The 18,706-nt window shown below is 39.7% G+C and overlaps 1 protein-coding gene across 2 annotated transcripts in view; it reads left to right on the top strand.

The window, feature by feature from the left end:
• NCKAP1L (NCK associated protein 1 like) overlaps nt 1-18,706 on the top strand; it is a 1,498,172-nt gene that overhangs the window by 1,150,350 nt on the left and 329,116 nt on the right. For both annotated transcript variants that reach the window (XM_044083976.1, XM_044083975.1), the window contains one exon: nt 12,747-12,840. In XM_044083976.1, the coding sequence (XP_043939911.1) occupies nt 12,747-12,840 (94 nt within the window). The remainder of the gene's footprint in view (nt 1-12,746; nt 12,841-18,706) is intronic.

Genomic DNA, 18,706 nt, shown 5'->3' with positions numbered 1-18,706 from the left:
ATACCAACTCCAAAATCACACTACATTAAAGTGAAGGGAAATATTCCCTATGGAGATCTCCACTGAAACATTTGATGTATGAAAACTTTGCTCATATGATGTTGATCATATGAGATTCAAAGTTTTCAATCTTTGAACTTATAATATAAACCCGCACCACATACTCGCACGCACACAGACAGACCTAGGGCCAATTTAAAGTGTCCAATCCACCTACTGCATGTCTTTGGAATGTGGGAGGAAACCGGAGGATTCACTGGAAACCAACATGAATGCAGGTAGGACATGCAGACTCCACACAGTAGGCACTCCAGCTGAGAATCGAACTGGAGAACCCCTTGCTAGGAGGCGACACCACTAACTACTACACCACTGCGCTGTCCATCTTTATAAAATACTCATTCTAAATTCCAATATATTTAAGCAAATCTATTTTTCTTTCATGTATGAGGTTTTTTTTTTCATTTTTCCTTCTTCTTGTCCGATATCCCACATCGATAAAAATTGCAAGTTTTTCTTAGCTGCTACTTTTCTTTTTCTATACATGTTAATGCTGCTCTTTATCAGTTTGTTCCTTAAAAACACTCCCCATTCTGTATTCACCATGCATGATGTGTTTTAGTATAACATTCTCCATACTGTTTATTGCTAAATCACAAGTATGATTTATTTATGTATCCTGTAAACACAGTTGCTTCATTGTCTCTGTTAGCGGCTTACTTTCTTCATGGCCACCAAATCCCTCAACTGTCAGTCCTTTAAACTTCTATACTGTGTATACCCCATACCACTAACTCTTTGTGCAGGTTATATCTTTACTTTCAAAAATGCATCTTCATTATTATTATTATTATTATTATTATTATTATTATTATTATTATTATTATTATTAATAATAATATTTTTTTCATATTAACTTCTCTAGCCAAGCCAGATTTTAGATGCAAAATCCTGTTCCTCTGTTTTCTTCTTACTGTTAAACTTTTAACACAATGAAATCCTCCATTCACCTCACTTGTACAATTTTAAAGTACTTCTAGACCCTTCAGCTCCTTTATACCCCTAATTTACAAACTGCTAGTTCTTATGCACATTTATTACATATATTTTCTTTTCATCTACCTCAGACATATTCTTCTGTTACACAATCTCTTCTTTTGTATTGCCTCGTGATATCTCCCAATCAACTTTTCATTCTCCTTTCTTTATTATTGTTTCTTTAAAGTTATTTTTTATTCTGGTTTTATTTGCTTAGCACTACCTTTCAACATTCTAATTCTGAACTGTCAAAAATCTTTTGTTTGTTCAAAATGCTAAAATAACTGCATAAATGTTTCTTCTCCCTCTGCTTGCTGAAAATCAACCTTAAAAGAATGTGTTTCTGTCTGTTCGTAATGATTTTCTGAACATGACTCTTACTGCTTTGTGACAACAGAAACCGTGTGTAATATTTTCCTTTACAGTTTGTCCTACCTAACTTCCCCAAAATCAAATCAGTCCTAATATATACATCGCCTCTCTTATATGTAATGCTATCAATTCCTAAATATTTTAAAGATTACGATCTTTCTAAACATTCTTATCCATTAATTTCTTCAATTCACCCTGCTGTCTTTTCTGTTTTTAATTTTGTTCAGGCTGCAGTTAATCTCCTAGCTGTGTTATTTCTTGTAGTACCATTGGATAAAGTTTGCACTTGTTAAATATTCTAGCTCATTGATTATAACTGTTCTATATATGCCGCAGATCTTAAACACTCGTTTTCCAGTTCCCATGTCCCCATTAATATTTTATTAGATACTATGAATTTAATATCTTTTACATAAATCTAATATATTTTATTCATAAAAATTACTATAACTAATCATTTTTGTCTGCAATGCAACCAAATTACCATCTTTGTACAATCATCCTTGTACACTAAGTCTGCAATCATTTGAATACCAGTATTTGTTGTTCTGTATCAGTTCCACCAATGCAATCATTCAGATTACCCACACTAAACTGTACTGCTTTAATCATATCAATTATTTTATTTAGTAACACATTAGGAGAGATTCTTCTCCGTCAATCATTTCTTGCAGGGGACAATTTGGGAAACCTCCGAGACCTACTTTTACAATGATAGTCTAACTCTCTTAGACCCATTCAAGTTAAAGTACCATACTTCATGCTGAAGGTGGCTTCAGCTGCCTTCTGTATAAGTGTTAATGCGCATGCTATGCATTTCTTTGACACTACATGTTTTCAGCAGCCTTTGGAAATAGAAAAAAACGAGAGAATTTCCCCAGTCCTTTGTCGACATTTCCCCAAGTCTGTGAGAATTTCCCCAGTCCTTTGTTGACATTTCCTCTAGTCTGTGTAAATATCACCGTGGGCATCTCCTGAACACAGATCACAGGCCTAAGGAAGGAACTGCTTGCTGTGAAAAGAAATGGGGATGGGAGGTAGGTGGTGGTAAAATTATCGGAATGTTGATCACATTGGGAAAGTGCTACGGTCCAGTTGTGATAGTGGGACGTATTCAGCAAATTCCTTTAGTACTTCAGTGAGTTAAGTTTTGACAATAGTTGAGGAGTGATGCAAGAAGATATTATCATGGTGACTACTCCAGAGCTGGGTAGATTGCCTGGTAAATGGTAATTTTGTGCGAGACCTACAATGGATCTACTGTGGACAACATGTGAGACTGGAATGGTGAATATGTACAGGGAAAGAAATAATGGGCAGAAATTATACTAACAGGCAAAGGAGTACACTTAACTGTTTTTAGTTAATAAAAAGATAGAAGGGGTGTTTTGTGAATGAATATCAAGGAAAGAAGGCTATCCAACTATGTGCATGTGTTACAGACTTACGTAGGTTCTATCCAGGGAGAGTAGCAATGGAAACCATAAAAGTGAGAGTATGTCTAATTCTGTTCTATGATTGCTGACTGTACTACTGTTAATAACTTCCATGCTTATTGCTGATCTGTGTTTGTTGACTGTATTATGTTGAACATTACTTTTTGTTGTAAGTCCAATTCTTTAATTAAAAAAAAAAAAAATAGAAAAAAATGATAGACATGCCAGTACTACAGACGATGAGATGGGTCAGTAACGACACCACTATGTAAAATGAGGGTGTGTCTATAGCATAAGGAGTGCTATTATCCAACCAAGGCAAGAGACAAAAATATCCACTCAAAGATAATGTGAATGCAACATCCAGTACAGGAAATGTTATCTGTTTAAGGGTTTAAGGAAACAAGTACGGAAAAACTGATTTAAAGAAGGGCAACAGAGATACTCAACAGTCCTCATTAAATGTCCTCTGTAATGGGTCTACTTCACATCACCTAAAACCCATTTGACGGACTTTCATTTCACCGAGACCAAATCACCTAATTTCAAAATACTGAAAACTCACTTGACTGAATCTCATTTCACCGAAAGCAAACAGTGCTAAATTTCAAAAGACTAAATGTTAAACCATAAACAAACATACTCACAACATTAATAACTACCTTTTTCCAAACCTTAAAAACTACTTACTTACTCTGTTAACAGAAACCGGACAACATAAATCCAAACTAAGTTGGGGGCTATGACACCCACACCACCCAATGTGGGAGGCTGTGCCCCCCACGCCCCCCTTAACTATATATACTAACCCCAGAATCACACTACAGTGGGGAAAGGGCATATACCTTTTACTTACCTTATAGTACTCTACACGCTGCCACTACTCTTGGAATGCACAAAACAGGCGCCATATTACTTTAGATACTTCCCATAAAAATGTAAAGAGACATACCCACATTTAACAACACTACAACACTACTTTCTACATGACTATCGTATTCTGACAGTCAGCACTGTAAGTTACAGAAATTCTTTTTATCACAAATAAGTCACAGGTAAATGGAAACCCACATCATGTCTCTGGCTTACAATTCAGTGAAATGAAAGTCAGTCAAATGGGTTTTAGGTGATGTGAAGTAGACCCTCTGTAATACATCACCACAACTTATACAGGCCAGAAGAGTAGAAATACCAGAAATATACATCAGCATCCTTCACCTATCTATGAGGTATAAAGTACAGTTGTATACGTTGCAGTGACCCATAACAGCAGATGTTCAAAATATTCACTGCTGCAGTAGCCTTTTGGCTAATTGAGTTGTGTCGTACCCAAGACACAACAACCAACCAGCTTTCTAAAGCTCTGCCTCCTTCTCACACTTCTACTCTTACCACTGATCGGTCAGCCTTAAGGAGGGAAAATCACCAGTAAGAGTGGAAACTCTTCAGGACTTTCTTGTCCAAAAGTTAGGAAGTAGCGTACTCATCCAGGGCTATAAAAAAAAGAAATAACCACCTATTTTCCAACAATAACTATATACAAGAGTGTTGGGGTGCTGAGAGTGGGTGTGGCTACCACAGCAGTGAGGAATTTGAACATCTACTGTTAAGGGAAAATGCAACTTACACAACTGTACTATGTTCACCATTCCCACTATAGCAGCAGAAGCCATTACACTGTATGTGTTGATTGTCAAAGTCTACCTGACCTGAGAAGAGGAAGGATACGGAGTCAGGAGCCCCTGGAGAATGGTCAAAGCAAAGCAAGTCCTGGATCTACAAAAGGAATCTCCCATATAATGCCAAGTAAAGATACATACAGAGGACCACATAGCTGTCATTAGAATGCTTCTAGATTCCACCATTTTCCAATACGCCAGTGAAGAAGAAGAGTCTCTTATAAAACTGTTTTTTCATAGTGGGTATCAGTTTAATTTTTCAAACCAGTATATATTGATGTCCTTACATTCACTGCTGCAGTATTCATTACCATATAGGATTGCCTGCCATGGAAGCCCAAATGTCCAGCCAGTCTACCAAAGACTACTTGTTGTTTATTTAAAAGGCACACCAAACATCACTCAAATGCTCCTTGCATAGCATAGGACATAAAGGTGATGTTCAGGCCTACCGTAAACAGAACTTCTTTGCCACCAGTAACGAATGTATCTTTTCACTGTTGGTCTGTCTTCCTGCATCCATTTCTGCCAGTTGAACACACTTTCGTTCTCCAGGGTCTACCTGCACCTGTTTGCTGACTTCATTGCAGTTGCAGATGCTGTTTTTTTTCTTGTTTTCTTAGTGCTTCATGAGGTTAATGACATCCAGAAAGAGTAAATGCCAGTGTGGAGAACAGATTCCCCATAAAGACCTCCATGCTAAGTGTCTTTTTTGCCTAGGAGCCTCTCATGACTATACGTCTTGCTCTGTTTGTCAGACGTTTGTCCCAAAAACCCCACACAGTTGACTTTCTTCCCTTTCCTTGTATCTTAAATCCAAAAGTAAGGCAAGCACTACCACGCTGTGTATGAAGCAACTTCACTTTTTTAAAACAATAAAAGCAGTATCATAAGCGCTTTCAGGTAAATCCCTTCATCAGATGATAAAACACTAGTAAAACATAGTGTCTAATATAGTACAACACAGCCAATGAAAATCAATAGTTTACCCTCTTTTTTTCTAGAGCTGGTTTTAAAGGGACAGCATCATTTAATCCTGGGGCTTTGTCAGCTCCCAGTCTAAGAAGCCATTGCATCTCTTTGTATTCAGTTTCATTATACAAGTCACCCATTCTTTGACTCCTATTTATAACACATATAACCATAAAGGCAAATAAATGATCACTGTCCAATTCTATATGCTTGTACAGTACACTGTGTTCTTTTCTTAACCTTGTATCTGATAGATGCTTAAAAATTCCTTCTTTAAGTCTGCAATCTGTTTTTCCTACATAATATGCAGTATACTGTTGACAGTTCACAATATAGACAATATTTTGCGTGTTACAGTCAGCATATATATTCAAAAAATAATTTACTTCCACGATGGGATTTGATTTCTCCCCTTCCTTTCCCTTACTGCCCTGTGTTCTTGTGGTAAGACTTTATCTGTTATTAATTTAGATGCAAAATATTATATCCTATTTAATTCTGTTATATCGCATGAATCTCTATGGACAGTCCTAATTACTGTGTTCATTTGTTTTATCAAACTTCTAACTTTTTGGGTTTTATTGACTTGTAGTCTTTCTTTCATCGATGGGTGGCCATGGTGGTACAGCGGTTAGTGTTGTCACCTCACAGAAAGAGGTTTTCTGGTTTGATCCCCGGCTGGGGTGCCTTCTGTGCGGAGTCTGCATATTCTCCCTTTGGTCACGTGGGTTTCCTCCGGATTCTCCGGTTTCCTTCCACATCCCAAAGACATGCTGTAGGTGGATTGGACACTCTAAATTGGCCCTAGGTGTGAGTGCATGTGTGTGTGCCTTCTGTGGAAGGTTGGGCGCCGGGCTGGCAACTCGACACTGTAAAACTCCACTGCCAATCATGAGCAGACAAGTGATCTGCTGTGGTGACCCCTAACTGGGAAAAAGCCGAAAGAAGAAGAAGAGGTCCTGGGGTGTATAAAACAGTTCCGTTGTAAAATGTGCTTACAGGCTTTACAGTGTAGGCATGGATAAGTTCCCTTCTTCTTAATGCCTGAATTTTTAAAATGCATAGGTTCTTCACACAAAATATCTTTCAAATTTTTATTTCTTTTAAAAATAAATCTAGGTTGTGTCCCTACAACTCTAGTTATATTCTCATCTGTTAAAATAGTTCTCCAGTTGTCTCTAATTATATTGCATATACCACCTATATCATTACTGTACGTTAAACATATTTTCAAACCTTGATTAGCTTTTTGAACCTGTGTTTCTACCTTGTTAGGCCATTTTACCTCTATGTAACCATAGTTTTGCTCTTTGTTTTCTATAGAGACTGCTGTTGTCCATTTCCTTTTTCAATAGATTTTTACTATAACCTCGTGCTTGAAAATTATTCTTTTAAGAGTCCAATTCCTGTATGAAGGAATTTTAATTCGTACAAAGTCTGAATATTCTACAGACTTGTCCCTTGACTATGTGCTGGAATACATGTCTAGGGTGCATGCTATCAAATCTAAGCATGCTGTTGGTCCAACAAGGCTTCCTATATAGTGAGGTCTCTACCTCCCCATTTTCTTTCTTAATAATACATCCAGGTATTCAATGACTGAACTAGAATAATTAAATGAAAATCGGAAGAAGCTGGTAGTAGACTCCAGATACTTAACAAAGGATGTTAATTCTGATGTGGTGCCTCCTCAGAAAAAGAAAACATCATCCACAAAATCTATTGTAAAAGAGAAGTTTGTTTTTCCAATTATGTGCTGCCTCAAGTATCACCATATCTTCCCAGTATGCCAGGACTAGGTTAGCATATGTGTTCGCACAAGGTGTACCCATAGCTATACCTTGTCTCTGGCAATAATACTTCGTTTGACAAAGAAAAACATTATTCTCTAATACTAGCCTTAATAAGGAACATAACCATATTGTGTATTTACCCCATGCGCGAGGGATAGATTCCTGTCCTAGAGACTTCCCATACTCTGGAACAAACTATTTATCTATATCGAACAAAGCTCCTCATTAGCACTCTTCAAGAAAAATCTTGATGATTGGATGGGAGATAGGAAATTCACCCCAGGGATCACCTCTGTGACTCTGCTCGACAGGGGCACAGGAAAATAATTTTCTTGAGTGGCAAAAGTCAGGTACCTTTTTGGCTTGGCTAATATAGGCCCTAGGGCCAATCGCCTAGTACCTACCTATGAACCTATGAGTACTTCATGGTGTGGAAATCCCATCTTCCTTTTATGGGCATTCCTCAGCCTCCTCAAGAACAACTTCCCTTTTTCCCATAGGTTCTTCAAATTCTCTTGACTCTGGGTACTATTCAAGAGATGCCTGTGTCCCAAAGGGGGAAAGGGTTCTACTCCAGACTGTTTTTAGTATCCAGAAAAGAGGGCACTTGGAGGCCTATTCTAGACCTCTCATATCTAAACCCTTTTCTAAAGTGCCTTCCTTTCTGATGTTGTCCCTTCTGCTTCTGTTTCTTCTCTTGCTCCCTCAGGCCTATATGGTGTCTCTGGATCTCAAGGATGCTTATGACCATAATCTGATCCATCCTCTTTTCAGAAAGTTTTTGCATTTCTCTGTTACTTCCTAGCATTTTCATTTCTCTGATTTGCCCTTTGGCCTTTCTACTGCCCCACAGGTGTTCACCAAATGCCTTGCTCCTGTGATTTCTTTTTGCAGGCTTTGAGAGATCCAAATATTTCCTTACTTAGACAACCTGTTGATTCAGGCATCCTCTCCAGTGACACTTTTGCAAAATCTTCATTTTACCATTTCCCTTCTTCAGGGCTTGGGGTTCACTATAAATTTCAGAAAGTTTTCTCGGACTCCTTCTCAGGATCATGTATTTCTGGGCTGCAGGATTCAGATGGTGCCAAAGCTTGCATCCCTGCCCCTCCAAAGGGCTTCATTCTCATTTCTTTCTTTCACACTCTTCTTCCACTTACTTCCACTACCACCAGGGAGTTTCTGAGAGCTCTGGGTTTCATGGCATCCACCATTCTGATGCTCCCTCAGACCAAATTTCGCATGAGAACGTTTCAGTGGTTTCTGGGGCCCCAACATGCACATCCTCTAGACTTTGTGATTCCTCTTCTTCCTTGTCTCAGACAGGAACTTCACTGGTGGATTCATCAGTTGTCTCTGAATCCAGGGATCCCTTTTCATCCCCCTCTTCCCTCTCAGGAATTGTTCACAGAGGCTTCAGACATGGGATGGAGGCAACATTTGGCTCCCTGAAAATACAGGGGGTGTGGTCGCTTCATCAGTAGAAGGAGCACATCAATGTCAAAGAGATGAGAGTTCTTCAGGCCTTTTATCATCTTTTCTCTCCAGGGCCTCTCAAAGTATTCATAGACAATACTACAATTATGTGGTATATCAACAAAGAGGGAGGAATGAGATCTTATCTTCTTTGCCAGTTGGCACTTCTGGTATGGGATTTTGCTGTTAAGTATCAAGTGACTCTTTAGGCAGTTTATATCCCTTCCAGTCAAAACACTGTGCCAGACACTCTGAGCAGGTCCTTAACTTAGTCCCATGAATGGATTCTTCCCAGGGATGCATTTTTGGACATTATCCACCAGTGGGGTACTCCTCAAGTGGATCTTTTTGCCTCCCCTCTGAACAGAAAACTTTCTCTGTTTTGTGCCAGAGTCCCAGGTCCTCTGGTATGGAAGGTGGGCACCCTCTCATTTTCTTGGAAGGGGATGTTTCTTTATGCATTCCCTCCTCTTCCTCTCATTCCAAACGTCCTGTTCAAAATTCATCAGGATGCTCCCAAAATATTGTTGGCAACTCCCTTTGGCCACAACAGCAATGGTTCCCTCTACTTCTGCATCGAGCCAAGAGAAATCATCACAAGTTACCTCACTGGGTGGAACTAATCACACAAGGCAAGGGATCACTCATCCATCCCCACCTGTCCACACTTCAACTGACACTGTGGGTGATTGGATTTTGATTCCTCATAGACACCTGTTTTCAGAGGATGTGCTGCAAGTCCTGCAAGAGGCCAGGAAACCTGCTATTAGGAAATCATACTCATCCAAATGGAAGAGGTTTTCTATTTGGTGTCTCTCTCACAACCTGTACCCACTTACTTTGGATGTTCCTTTGGTTCTCTCTTATTTGTGAGTTGCTAAATGCTGGTTTGGCCTATTCTTCTATTAATGCCCACTTATCAGCTATCTCTGCTTGTTTGCCTTTTTCACCTTCTCTATCTTCTAGGTTTGAGGTTAAACAATTTCTTAAAGACATCCTTAATATTAAACCTCCCAGGAAGCCTGTTCCTCCTCCCTGATTTTAACTTTGTTTTGGAGAAGTTGACTCAAGCTCTTTTTGGGCCTGCTACTTCAGCCTCCTTGCATTATTGTTCTTGGAAGATGGTTCTTTTGTTAGCTCTTACTTCTGTCAGATGGGTGTCTGAGTTACAGGCCCTTATGGCTTGTCCTCCTTTTTTATCTTTCATGAGGACAGAGTGCCCTTGTGCACTAACCCTTCTTTTATGCGTAAGGTGGTTAATGAGCTATCACTTAACCAGTCTATTAATCTGTCTACTTTTTTTCCCTTCTCTACAAGCTGACAGTGAGAGAGGGTGCTGCATACTTTGGATGTGCATAGGCAACTCAGAGTTTATTTGGATAGGACTAATGTTATTAGAAAATCTGATCAGTTGTTCATTTCTTTTCATTCTAGATCTTTGGGACCTGCTGTATCCAAGCAAACTATTTCTTCTTGGATTTCTAAGGCTATTTCCTTTTGTTGCACTTTTCAGGGCAAGGCACATTCTACTGGAGCTGTGGCTTCTTCTGGTACTTTTTACAAGGGCTTAGATACTAACTATTCTTGAAGCAGCTACCTGGACTTCTGAGCATACCTTTACCAAGCACTACAAGTTAGATGATATGTCTAGAGCTATGACTGATTTTGCTAGTACCGTTCTTCATGGCTTTTTAGGGGGAATTGCCTGCTCCTTCCCCCTCCCCAGTTTACTCTTGAGCTTTGACACTCTCCCATATGGTAATGAATACTGCAGCAGTGAGTGTAAGGACATAGTGCAATTGTGTAAAATTTTACCATAACAATAGCTGTCCTTGCCTTCACTGCTACAGTATTCACTCCCTCCCTCCATTCCCCTATTCTCTTGCCTTCCTGGATGTATAGATTACCTCTTTGGTTCCATGGACTGGTGTTCCTACTGGGGAAATCAGTTCTGTTTATGATAGGTCTGAATGTCATGTTTATGCCGTATGCTATGCAAGGAGCATTTGGGTGACATTTCATGTACCTTTTAAATAAGCAACAAGCAGTCTTTGTTAGATTGGCTGGATGGCCTGAATGTAATGTTATGTATATATAACTTTGCTTATAATGTTATGTTTTGTAAAGTGTTTTATAATAAGTTAGCACTATATGTGCTAAATGCTGGCCTTGCTTATGACTGTAATCTGCTTGAAACTAGCATTTACTAAATGTTCAATGTGTATTATTATCTTGGAGCTTTTCTCCCCGGGCCTCCGCTAAAAATGGACATATATCCAGTTGGACTATCCCGGTTAACAAATGTAAAATAAAATAAATAAATGTTCTGGCTTCAGCAGCTGGGAATCACATATGGTAATAAATACTGCAGCAGTGAAGGCAAGGACATCTACTGTTATGTTAAGATTTTACACAACTGTACTATTTTTCACTTATACAAACACGTTTTAGTTTATAAGAGAAGATGAAGTCTTTGGAGGGCATTTTAAGTCAGGAATTACAACTACATAGTTTGATTTAGAAGGAGTTTTGTGTTAAGGGGTGATAAATGGGGTTACATGTGCTGATGCAGAGTTACAGAGATTATAGTCTGGGATTTGAGGAGTGCAGAGGAATGGGTGCAGATGCTCCTGCACCTTCTTCATTGTTTCAGGACTGTTTTTCCTCTACTTCTTTGAGATGTGTGAAGCATCTCTATGTATGTACATGACTGGTCCTTCAGTAAATTATGCACTTATCCAAATATTTGTCTCACCTGGAATGACCACAATGCTTCCTCACCAAGAAAAATCAAGTGCCTAAATCATAAAACTATGTGGAGCATGGCAAAGCCTTGTCCCTCACATCACTATCATACAAGCTACTGAGAGGTGACCTCTGCTTCATGTATAAATCCTTCCTGTCAGACCTACTATATTTTTGCAAGTCCAGCAGTGGCATAAAAATCCACTCAAGGGATCTCAATCTCTTCTGCAACATAAATCGAACATATTGGAGGGAGAGGTACAAATCACAGAGAATTCTGCTTCCATGAAACAGTCTTCCACAATACATAAAGCAAAATACTCCTCTTAGTCTTCTCAAATGTAATTTGGACAAATGGATAGACAGCCACAAATTTACCCGCACTTTAGCACCAGTGTCCCTCATGGGTAAGGGCAACATATAAGTGTCCCAGCATATACTTGTTTTCCCATCCCTGGGTTCTTTGTACACAAAATATAAGGGCTAAAAACTGCCATGGGATTGTAAGGATAGCCTTCTTAAGAGCCTCTGATTTCAGTAGCCTAGTAGGTGCATATGAAACTAAAGAGCACACATATGAGACATTTGACTGCACAAAGGGCGCGTACAGTAGCAACTTAATTACCTTGTGCCTTGTCATAAACAATTGAACTTAAGCCCCAGCCCTAGAACCAGAAAACAGTACATTTAGTTAACATTGTTTATAACCTTGTTTGATTTTTTTCTTGTCTACTCTATAAAAATGTTAGTAGTTAGGTTTTCACTAATTCAGTGCCTGAATTAGAAAGAGGACTTAATGAGAATTTGGAGGAACACAATACACACTTCTTGTTTGGAAGAAAAGGTGCAATTTATTAAAAGGACAGGTGGCTTGAGACTTCATGCTTTTGTCTTATTAAGATTCATTCTTTTGTTTGGATGTGTACATAAAATGTTTTTCTTTTATCCATGAATGAATTTGGAAAATTGGAAATCTATTTTGTGAAACAAAATTTGAATGTCATGTTCAGCTAGTAGCTGGTATTCAGTAAGAATAAATGTATTGAAATGCTTTAGATATTAAAACATTGTGTTGCAAGGGCTTTCTTTAATTTGTAAATAATTTTATGATGACTAGTGGATCAAGTCCAAATGTAATTGACTGCATATTTTGCTTTTCTTTCCCTTTACAAAGTCGTGAAAAGTAGAATATTGCACAATAAAAATCAAATGTTTCTGTATTTCCACTTTTCTAGAAACTGGTCAGAGAGTGCATGGATACCCTCATTCAAATAAGATCAAGTTACAATAATCCTGAACAAATGATGCTTCTTATGAAAAAATTAGAAAGTAAGTATGGCTCTGAATGAGCACTCTAAATTTGTAGCCATAAGTGTTATCTGTGACAAATAAAAATATATAATGTCAGGGTAATACCAAAACTGGTGCCAGGTAAGAAGTGATGTATCTATTCACTCTGTCCATTTCCACTACCAGCTGCAAACTTTACTTAGTACTTTGATCCCTTAGTTCACACTTTGATATCTTACTGAACGTTCTCATGTCTCACACTAGAGTTCTGTATTTTAACTCTCCATTTTTACTTTTATGCCATTCATATACCATTACTTTTGTTAAGAACTGATTCCTTATGTTGCCCTATGATTACCTTGTTTATGGCTTATAGATAGGTGAATGATGTTTCCATAAATTTCCTGTACTGCTACTCTTTTCTGGCCTGTATAAGTTTAGGTGATGCATTACAGGGGGCATTTCATGAGGACCATCCTTCAATACACAACATTTTGCCTCTAACCCCAGAAACTAGTTTGGGTATTGAATAGCATTACCATATCCTAGTACTATATAAAACCTTGTTCTTAACTCCAGAAACTACCCTAGGAGACCCCCTGTTAAACCCAGTCCTTCATCCTAAACAGCCCACCCTATTACAGGACTAGACAACATGGATATTCAATTTCCTAATGTCTAAGGCAATGTACCAATTGTCTCGTGTCCTCAGACTAATTAGTGATTAAAGAAAATAAGAGTATATGAAAGATATAAATACATAACTTCCTTAGACGCAAAAATCTGGTATTTAAATGAGGTTGTCAAGAATACCCACAGCTACATCCCTTACACACTGCTCACTACACATGCACAGATTGTCTTATGCTGAGGTTCTTAAAAGAAGCCTTCAAAAATCTGAAAAACTTCTACAACTGGATTATGGCAACACTACTCTTCAGTAATGATTAAAACACACACCAAAAGAAACACCAAGCATCTCATAGGGTCATGGGTTCATAGATTACTACCTGGCTAACTGCCTTTGTGGGCCATTTTAAGCCAAGCCAACTACCCCATGTGAGACTCAAACCCTGCACCTTGTGTCTGTAAGGTAAATGCCTTAACCAAGCCTACAACTAATGGTCCCTCAAGACCAAAGCCCATATGGCAAGCATATACTTTACCTAATACTCTTGTCATTAGGAACTCCACTCTGTGACACACAGATGTCCCAGTCACCAGGTTAGACAAGAAGAAGTTAACATTTAGTTGCCTGTCTGGAGCCAGGATCTGCAATATCACTCACACAATCATGTCATTGCACCCCGGGTACCAATATAATTGTATCATAATCCATGTGGGTATAAATGGCCTAAGACATACCTCACTGGAATATATGAAATGTGACACAATAGATCTCTCAAAATATGCATCGAAGGCAGGTATGAGCTTTGCTCTATGTTCACCAAGGATGATGCACAATGTGTGCTCAGTTTCCGGTGTCACTCCAGGGGGGTCCAATATCTGTCAATATGGGAGGACACGGTCAACAGACCACATTTCTTTGTCAAGGATGGGCTGTACCTGTCACTCCAGGCCTTTGGATATTGGCTAAAACTTTATCCACCCCCCTTAAAGCTTTTTTAGGCAATTCCAAAAAAGACAAAACTACTAACATAATGAAAAAGTCTCCAAGCAGCCTTAATGTGTTATCATGAGCCTAAACAAAAATCTCCACACCCTTCTAGCCCTCCTCATTCTCAAAAATGTAGACATCTGTGACATAATGGTTTAAAGCCATAGAAAGTAATCCAGTAGTGCAAGGCTACAGTGCTTTGCACACATTTAGACCAACAACAGCACCAACTAGGGACAAAGGTGGCAGTATCTGAAACAACATTAGCAACAAACCTACCTCCAGGTTGGTTAAACAGGATGATGCAATGAATCCACATGCAAATCACCTTAGGTACAGTCCCTCCGCATATCTTGGCTAGCTACAGGTCACTATCTATGCTCCTATAGACTAACAACTCTCACCTAAACCTACTAGAGGTGCTCACCATCCAACCAAACACTCTATTTATTGGTGACTTAACTACCCCTTTATAGACTGAGAAACTTACACCGCCTTAGACTCACAGATACAATGCTTTCTGGACTTTTCAAAAACAAACTCTTTGGAACAAGTAGTGCATAGCCCAACCAGAGGATCAAACATACTGGATCTAGTACTCACCAAGATGGGTGAGCATTGCATTTATCTCCTTCTGTCTTTTTATTTACTGGAAAAAACAGTCTAGTATCATCCTTTCTTCCCATTATTTCTTGCCCTTCATACAGTCTGTGGTCCGAGCTCACATATTGCCTGTTTAACTCCTTTGTAAGTCCGACATGAAATTCATATTTGCCAAACAATCTGCCCACTTCTGTATTGGTCAGCAAAATAGTATCTTCTCTTTTACTGTCACCACTTAGCTCATTGAAAGACTTAAAGAATTTACTGAATCCCTTTCCCTGTCACAACTGACCCATACAACCTCTTCATCATGGTCAGCATTTCTAGTTTTATTTTTCTCCTCCACCCACCTCCTACTCCCATTTCTTCTCACCACAGTTCCTTCCCCATTGTCATTTTACTCCCCAAAATCACATCTTCCTTCTTCTTCTTCTTCCCTCCTTTTGCAGTCCACTTAAAAAATATACAGATGCTTCTAACCCACCTTACCAGCCTCTGTCTTTTTCATCTTTAATTCCTTCAGCATCCCTACCTCTACCTTTTTTCAGTCTACATAACATCCTTTCTGTCTTAACTGGATTATTTAGTCCTCCAAATTCCACATTATAAATTGAGCACTACCCTCTTTTTCACTAAGATCCGCCTACTTGACTCCTTCCACTCCAACCACATCCACCTTTGTAATGCTTTTGTAGCATTTGCCACCCATGTAGAACTGATGAAAGCCAACTGTACCACCTGCTTCCAAAGTAAGCTATCACCCCGACTGCAACTTTCAGACTAAGCTCTCATTATCTAAGATGCCTAAATCACAATAATGAAGCTGTTTACACAATATCCTTAACTGCATTTCCAAAAATGAGTGAATACAAACCCTTCACCAACCACACCATGAACACAAGTCCACTAATGCCCCTTAACGTTTACCATAAACCATTTAAATTATGATGTGAAGTTGTTCTATCTCGCCGTTCATTCTTACAGCTGGGTTCGGAGTCGATCCTCGGCTCCAAGTCAGCCTACTACAAAACTTGAGGTCTTCAGATAGCTCGAGGCAAAGTCCCTATCCCATCATGAACCTAGACTTACCCCAGATCTAGTTTGCCACTGCAATAGATCAGAGGTTCTCGCTAGCTCGGGCCAGTAAAAACCTTATTTCTTCAAATATTTTTCATAATATTGATAATTCTTTCTAAATAATAGTTTTAGATACTTAAATAAGCTCTTACAGCTTTTTTGTGTAGTTTCCCTTCCCTTCCCTTGGTGTGCCTCTTTTTAAATTACTATTTGGTCTCGTTGTTCTTAGGCCTAGTTTAGATTATAGTGTGTGCTTAGATAGTGACCTTTCTGTCACAGCTATCTTTATTAGTAGTTTAGATTATAGTGTGTGCTTAGATAGTCACCTTTTTGTCACAGCTTTAAAATAATTAGAGTTAAAGCTTAGATTTTAGTGTCTGTAATAGCAGTGTATAGTATTGCTGTATGCCTTTAGATAGTGACTTTCTGTCACACCTTTGATATATTTACCTATCTTCAATTTAGATAAATAGTTTTCATGTGTTTGTGACTACTATTTAGTCCATAGTTTTTGAAGGGCTTGTTTTGATTATTATTGTTTGATTAATATTGTTTGGGTGTATCCATTTCTACAGTACCCTCTTTTGATACTGTGTGTTATAGTATGGCTAACCAAGACAAACACCCTAAATCAGGATTTAACAAAAATGCCCTAAATGTGGGCAGAAAATGTCTGTCACTGACAGTCATATAAACTGTGTTTATTGTTTGGGAGCATTGCATCTCCAAGAAAGCTGCTCCATATGTCATTCTTTCTCTTCTATGGTTCTCCAGGAGAAAGAGAAAATTGATTGACAGAGGTTTGCTTAAACCTTCATTCCAAGATGCTTTGAGTGACCAAGATGGATCCAGTAAGTCCTCAAAGTCTTCCAAGACTTCTAAGAGTAAGAAATCTAAAAAGTCTTCAACATCGGCTCACAGACCTTGAAGCCAACTGTCTTATCCTGTCAGAGATGGTCCCCAGTTTTGGACCGGTATCCAAAGTGCCCAAGTCTCCACTCTTACAGTCTGTACCACCTTCTATCCACTCATCTCGGTCTTCGATTAGCCTTTCCGATTTGGATGTGGATCGTGTGGTGCAGAAGCTTTTACAGGTACCGGCCTTTGCTAAGTTCTTATTGGCTCCGACCCAAGCGGCTTCGGAACCGAAGACCCTCTTACCAGCTTCTACTCTTTCTCCTCTGTGCCATACCTGTCCTTCAGAGCCAGAGGAGTTGGACTTGTTGATCGTGGAGCCTTCAGAGCCAACACTTGCTCCAGTGTCTTCGGCTCCATTTACTCTGACATCCTCGGCGCCGATTGAGGAATCTAGGAGCTGACACTCTCTGGTCAGGTCCAGGGAGGATAGTCGGACCAACTTGTCGATTCTGACTCTGCTTCTCAGGGCTTTGGCTCAGATGAGCTCAGCTCCTACCTGTGGCTCGGAGCCCACTGTCCCAGTGCTGGGGGTATCAACGGTTTCCTCAGATCCGTCAGTCCCTTCACATCAGAGCAGAGGTGCCTTTGAAGCCATGAAGAGAGTTATGTCTCCTAAGACATCTTCAACTTCAGGTACAGCTACCTCCTCCCCAAAGCACCTGTGTCTGCTTCTGCTTCACAGATCCTTGCCAAGCATAGAGACCCAGAGCCTCAAGAAGCCCCATTATTAGGTGGCCCCTCACCAGAAGCCCCCACTGATGAGGTTCCCAGGAAGAGAGTCTGTAAGAAGAAGCATCTAGACTCCCCACAGGAGTCCCTGACATCTGATACCAACTTGGATGAATCAGAAGGGTCCCCACGGTCCCCCTATGAGGAGATCTCATTTGCTGAGATATTAGAAATCCTTAGGCAGAGGGGTGACTGGCAATCCACCAACCCTACTGAAGATGAGTCGGTTCTCCTGAAGGCTTTCGGGTCTCAGCCCTCTACCTCTTGGGTGGCTCTGCCCTTCGATGAGCTTATGCAGCTGGTCTCATGAAGGGTGTGAGAGTCTCCAGACACCTAATAAATTTATCTCTGCTCCCCAGGACAAATCCTTTCTGACCAAAGGTGTGCCAGTTTATGCCATGGTGGTGGCAGCAGCCACTAAAAAGGAAATTTCAGAAACTTCCTCTTCTATCCATCCTCCTAACAGAGATTCCATGATCATGGATAGATATGGGAAGTGCGCTTACAGTTCAGCGACTTTTGCACTGCGTTCACTCAACTATCTAACCCATTTCACTAGACTGCAAAGAGATATTCTTAAGGCTGCAGGAGCTTCAGCTAAAGTTGCCTCCCAGCTTGCTACCCTCAACTCCATTGTTAACTCATCCATGTGCCTCATTTCATATGCAGCTGATGGAAGGAGCAGGGCAGCAGGTACAGAAATTGCTCTTAGCAGACACTCCTGGATGCACTTGTGTTCCTTTGCAGAGCCCTTCAAGCCATCCTTTGTAAATACCCCTTTTGATGGCTCGTCCCTTTTCGGGCCCAAAGTTAAGGAAACTTTGACCAGGTGTGAGCAGGAAGGAAAGACTCTGTCTGCCATCGGAGTCCATTTTTCCACCCCTATCAGACCCTACCCCAAGGGTCAAAGGGGAGGAAAGATGTGGTTCCGAAAAGCCCAAGGAACCTTTCAGGACACAC

This window comes from Protopterus annectens, chromosome 9.part0, assembly GCF_019279795.1.
Source record: "Protopterus annectens isolate FY-2018-M chromosome 9.part0, PAN1.0, whole genome shotgun sequence".
Classification (NCBI taxonomy): domain Eukaryota; kingdom Metazoa; phylum Chordata; order Ceratodontiformes; family Protopteridae; genus Protopterus; species Protopterus annectens.
Note: the sequence above shows the minus strand (reverse complement) of the source record. Positions and strands in the feature narration are given on the sequence as shown.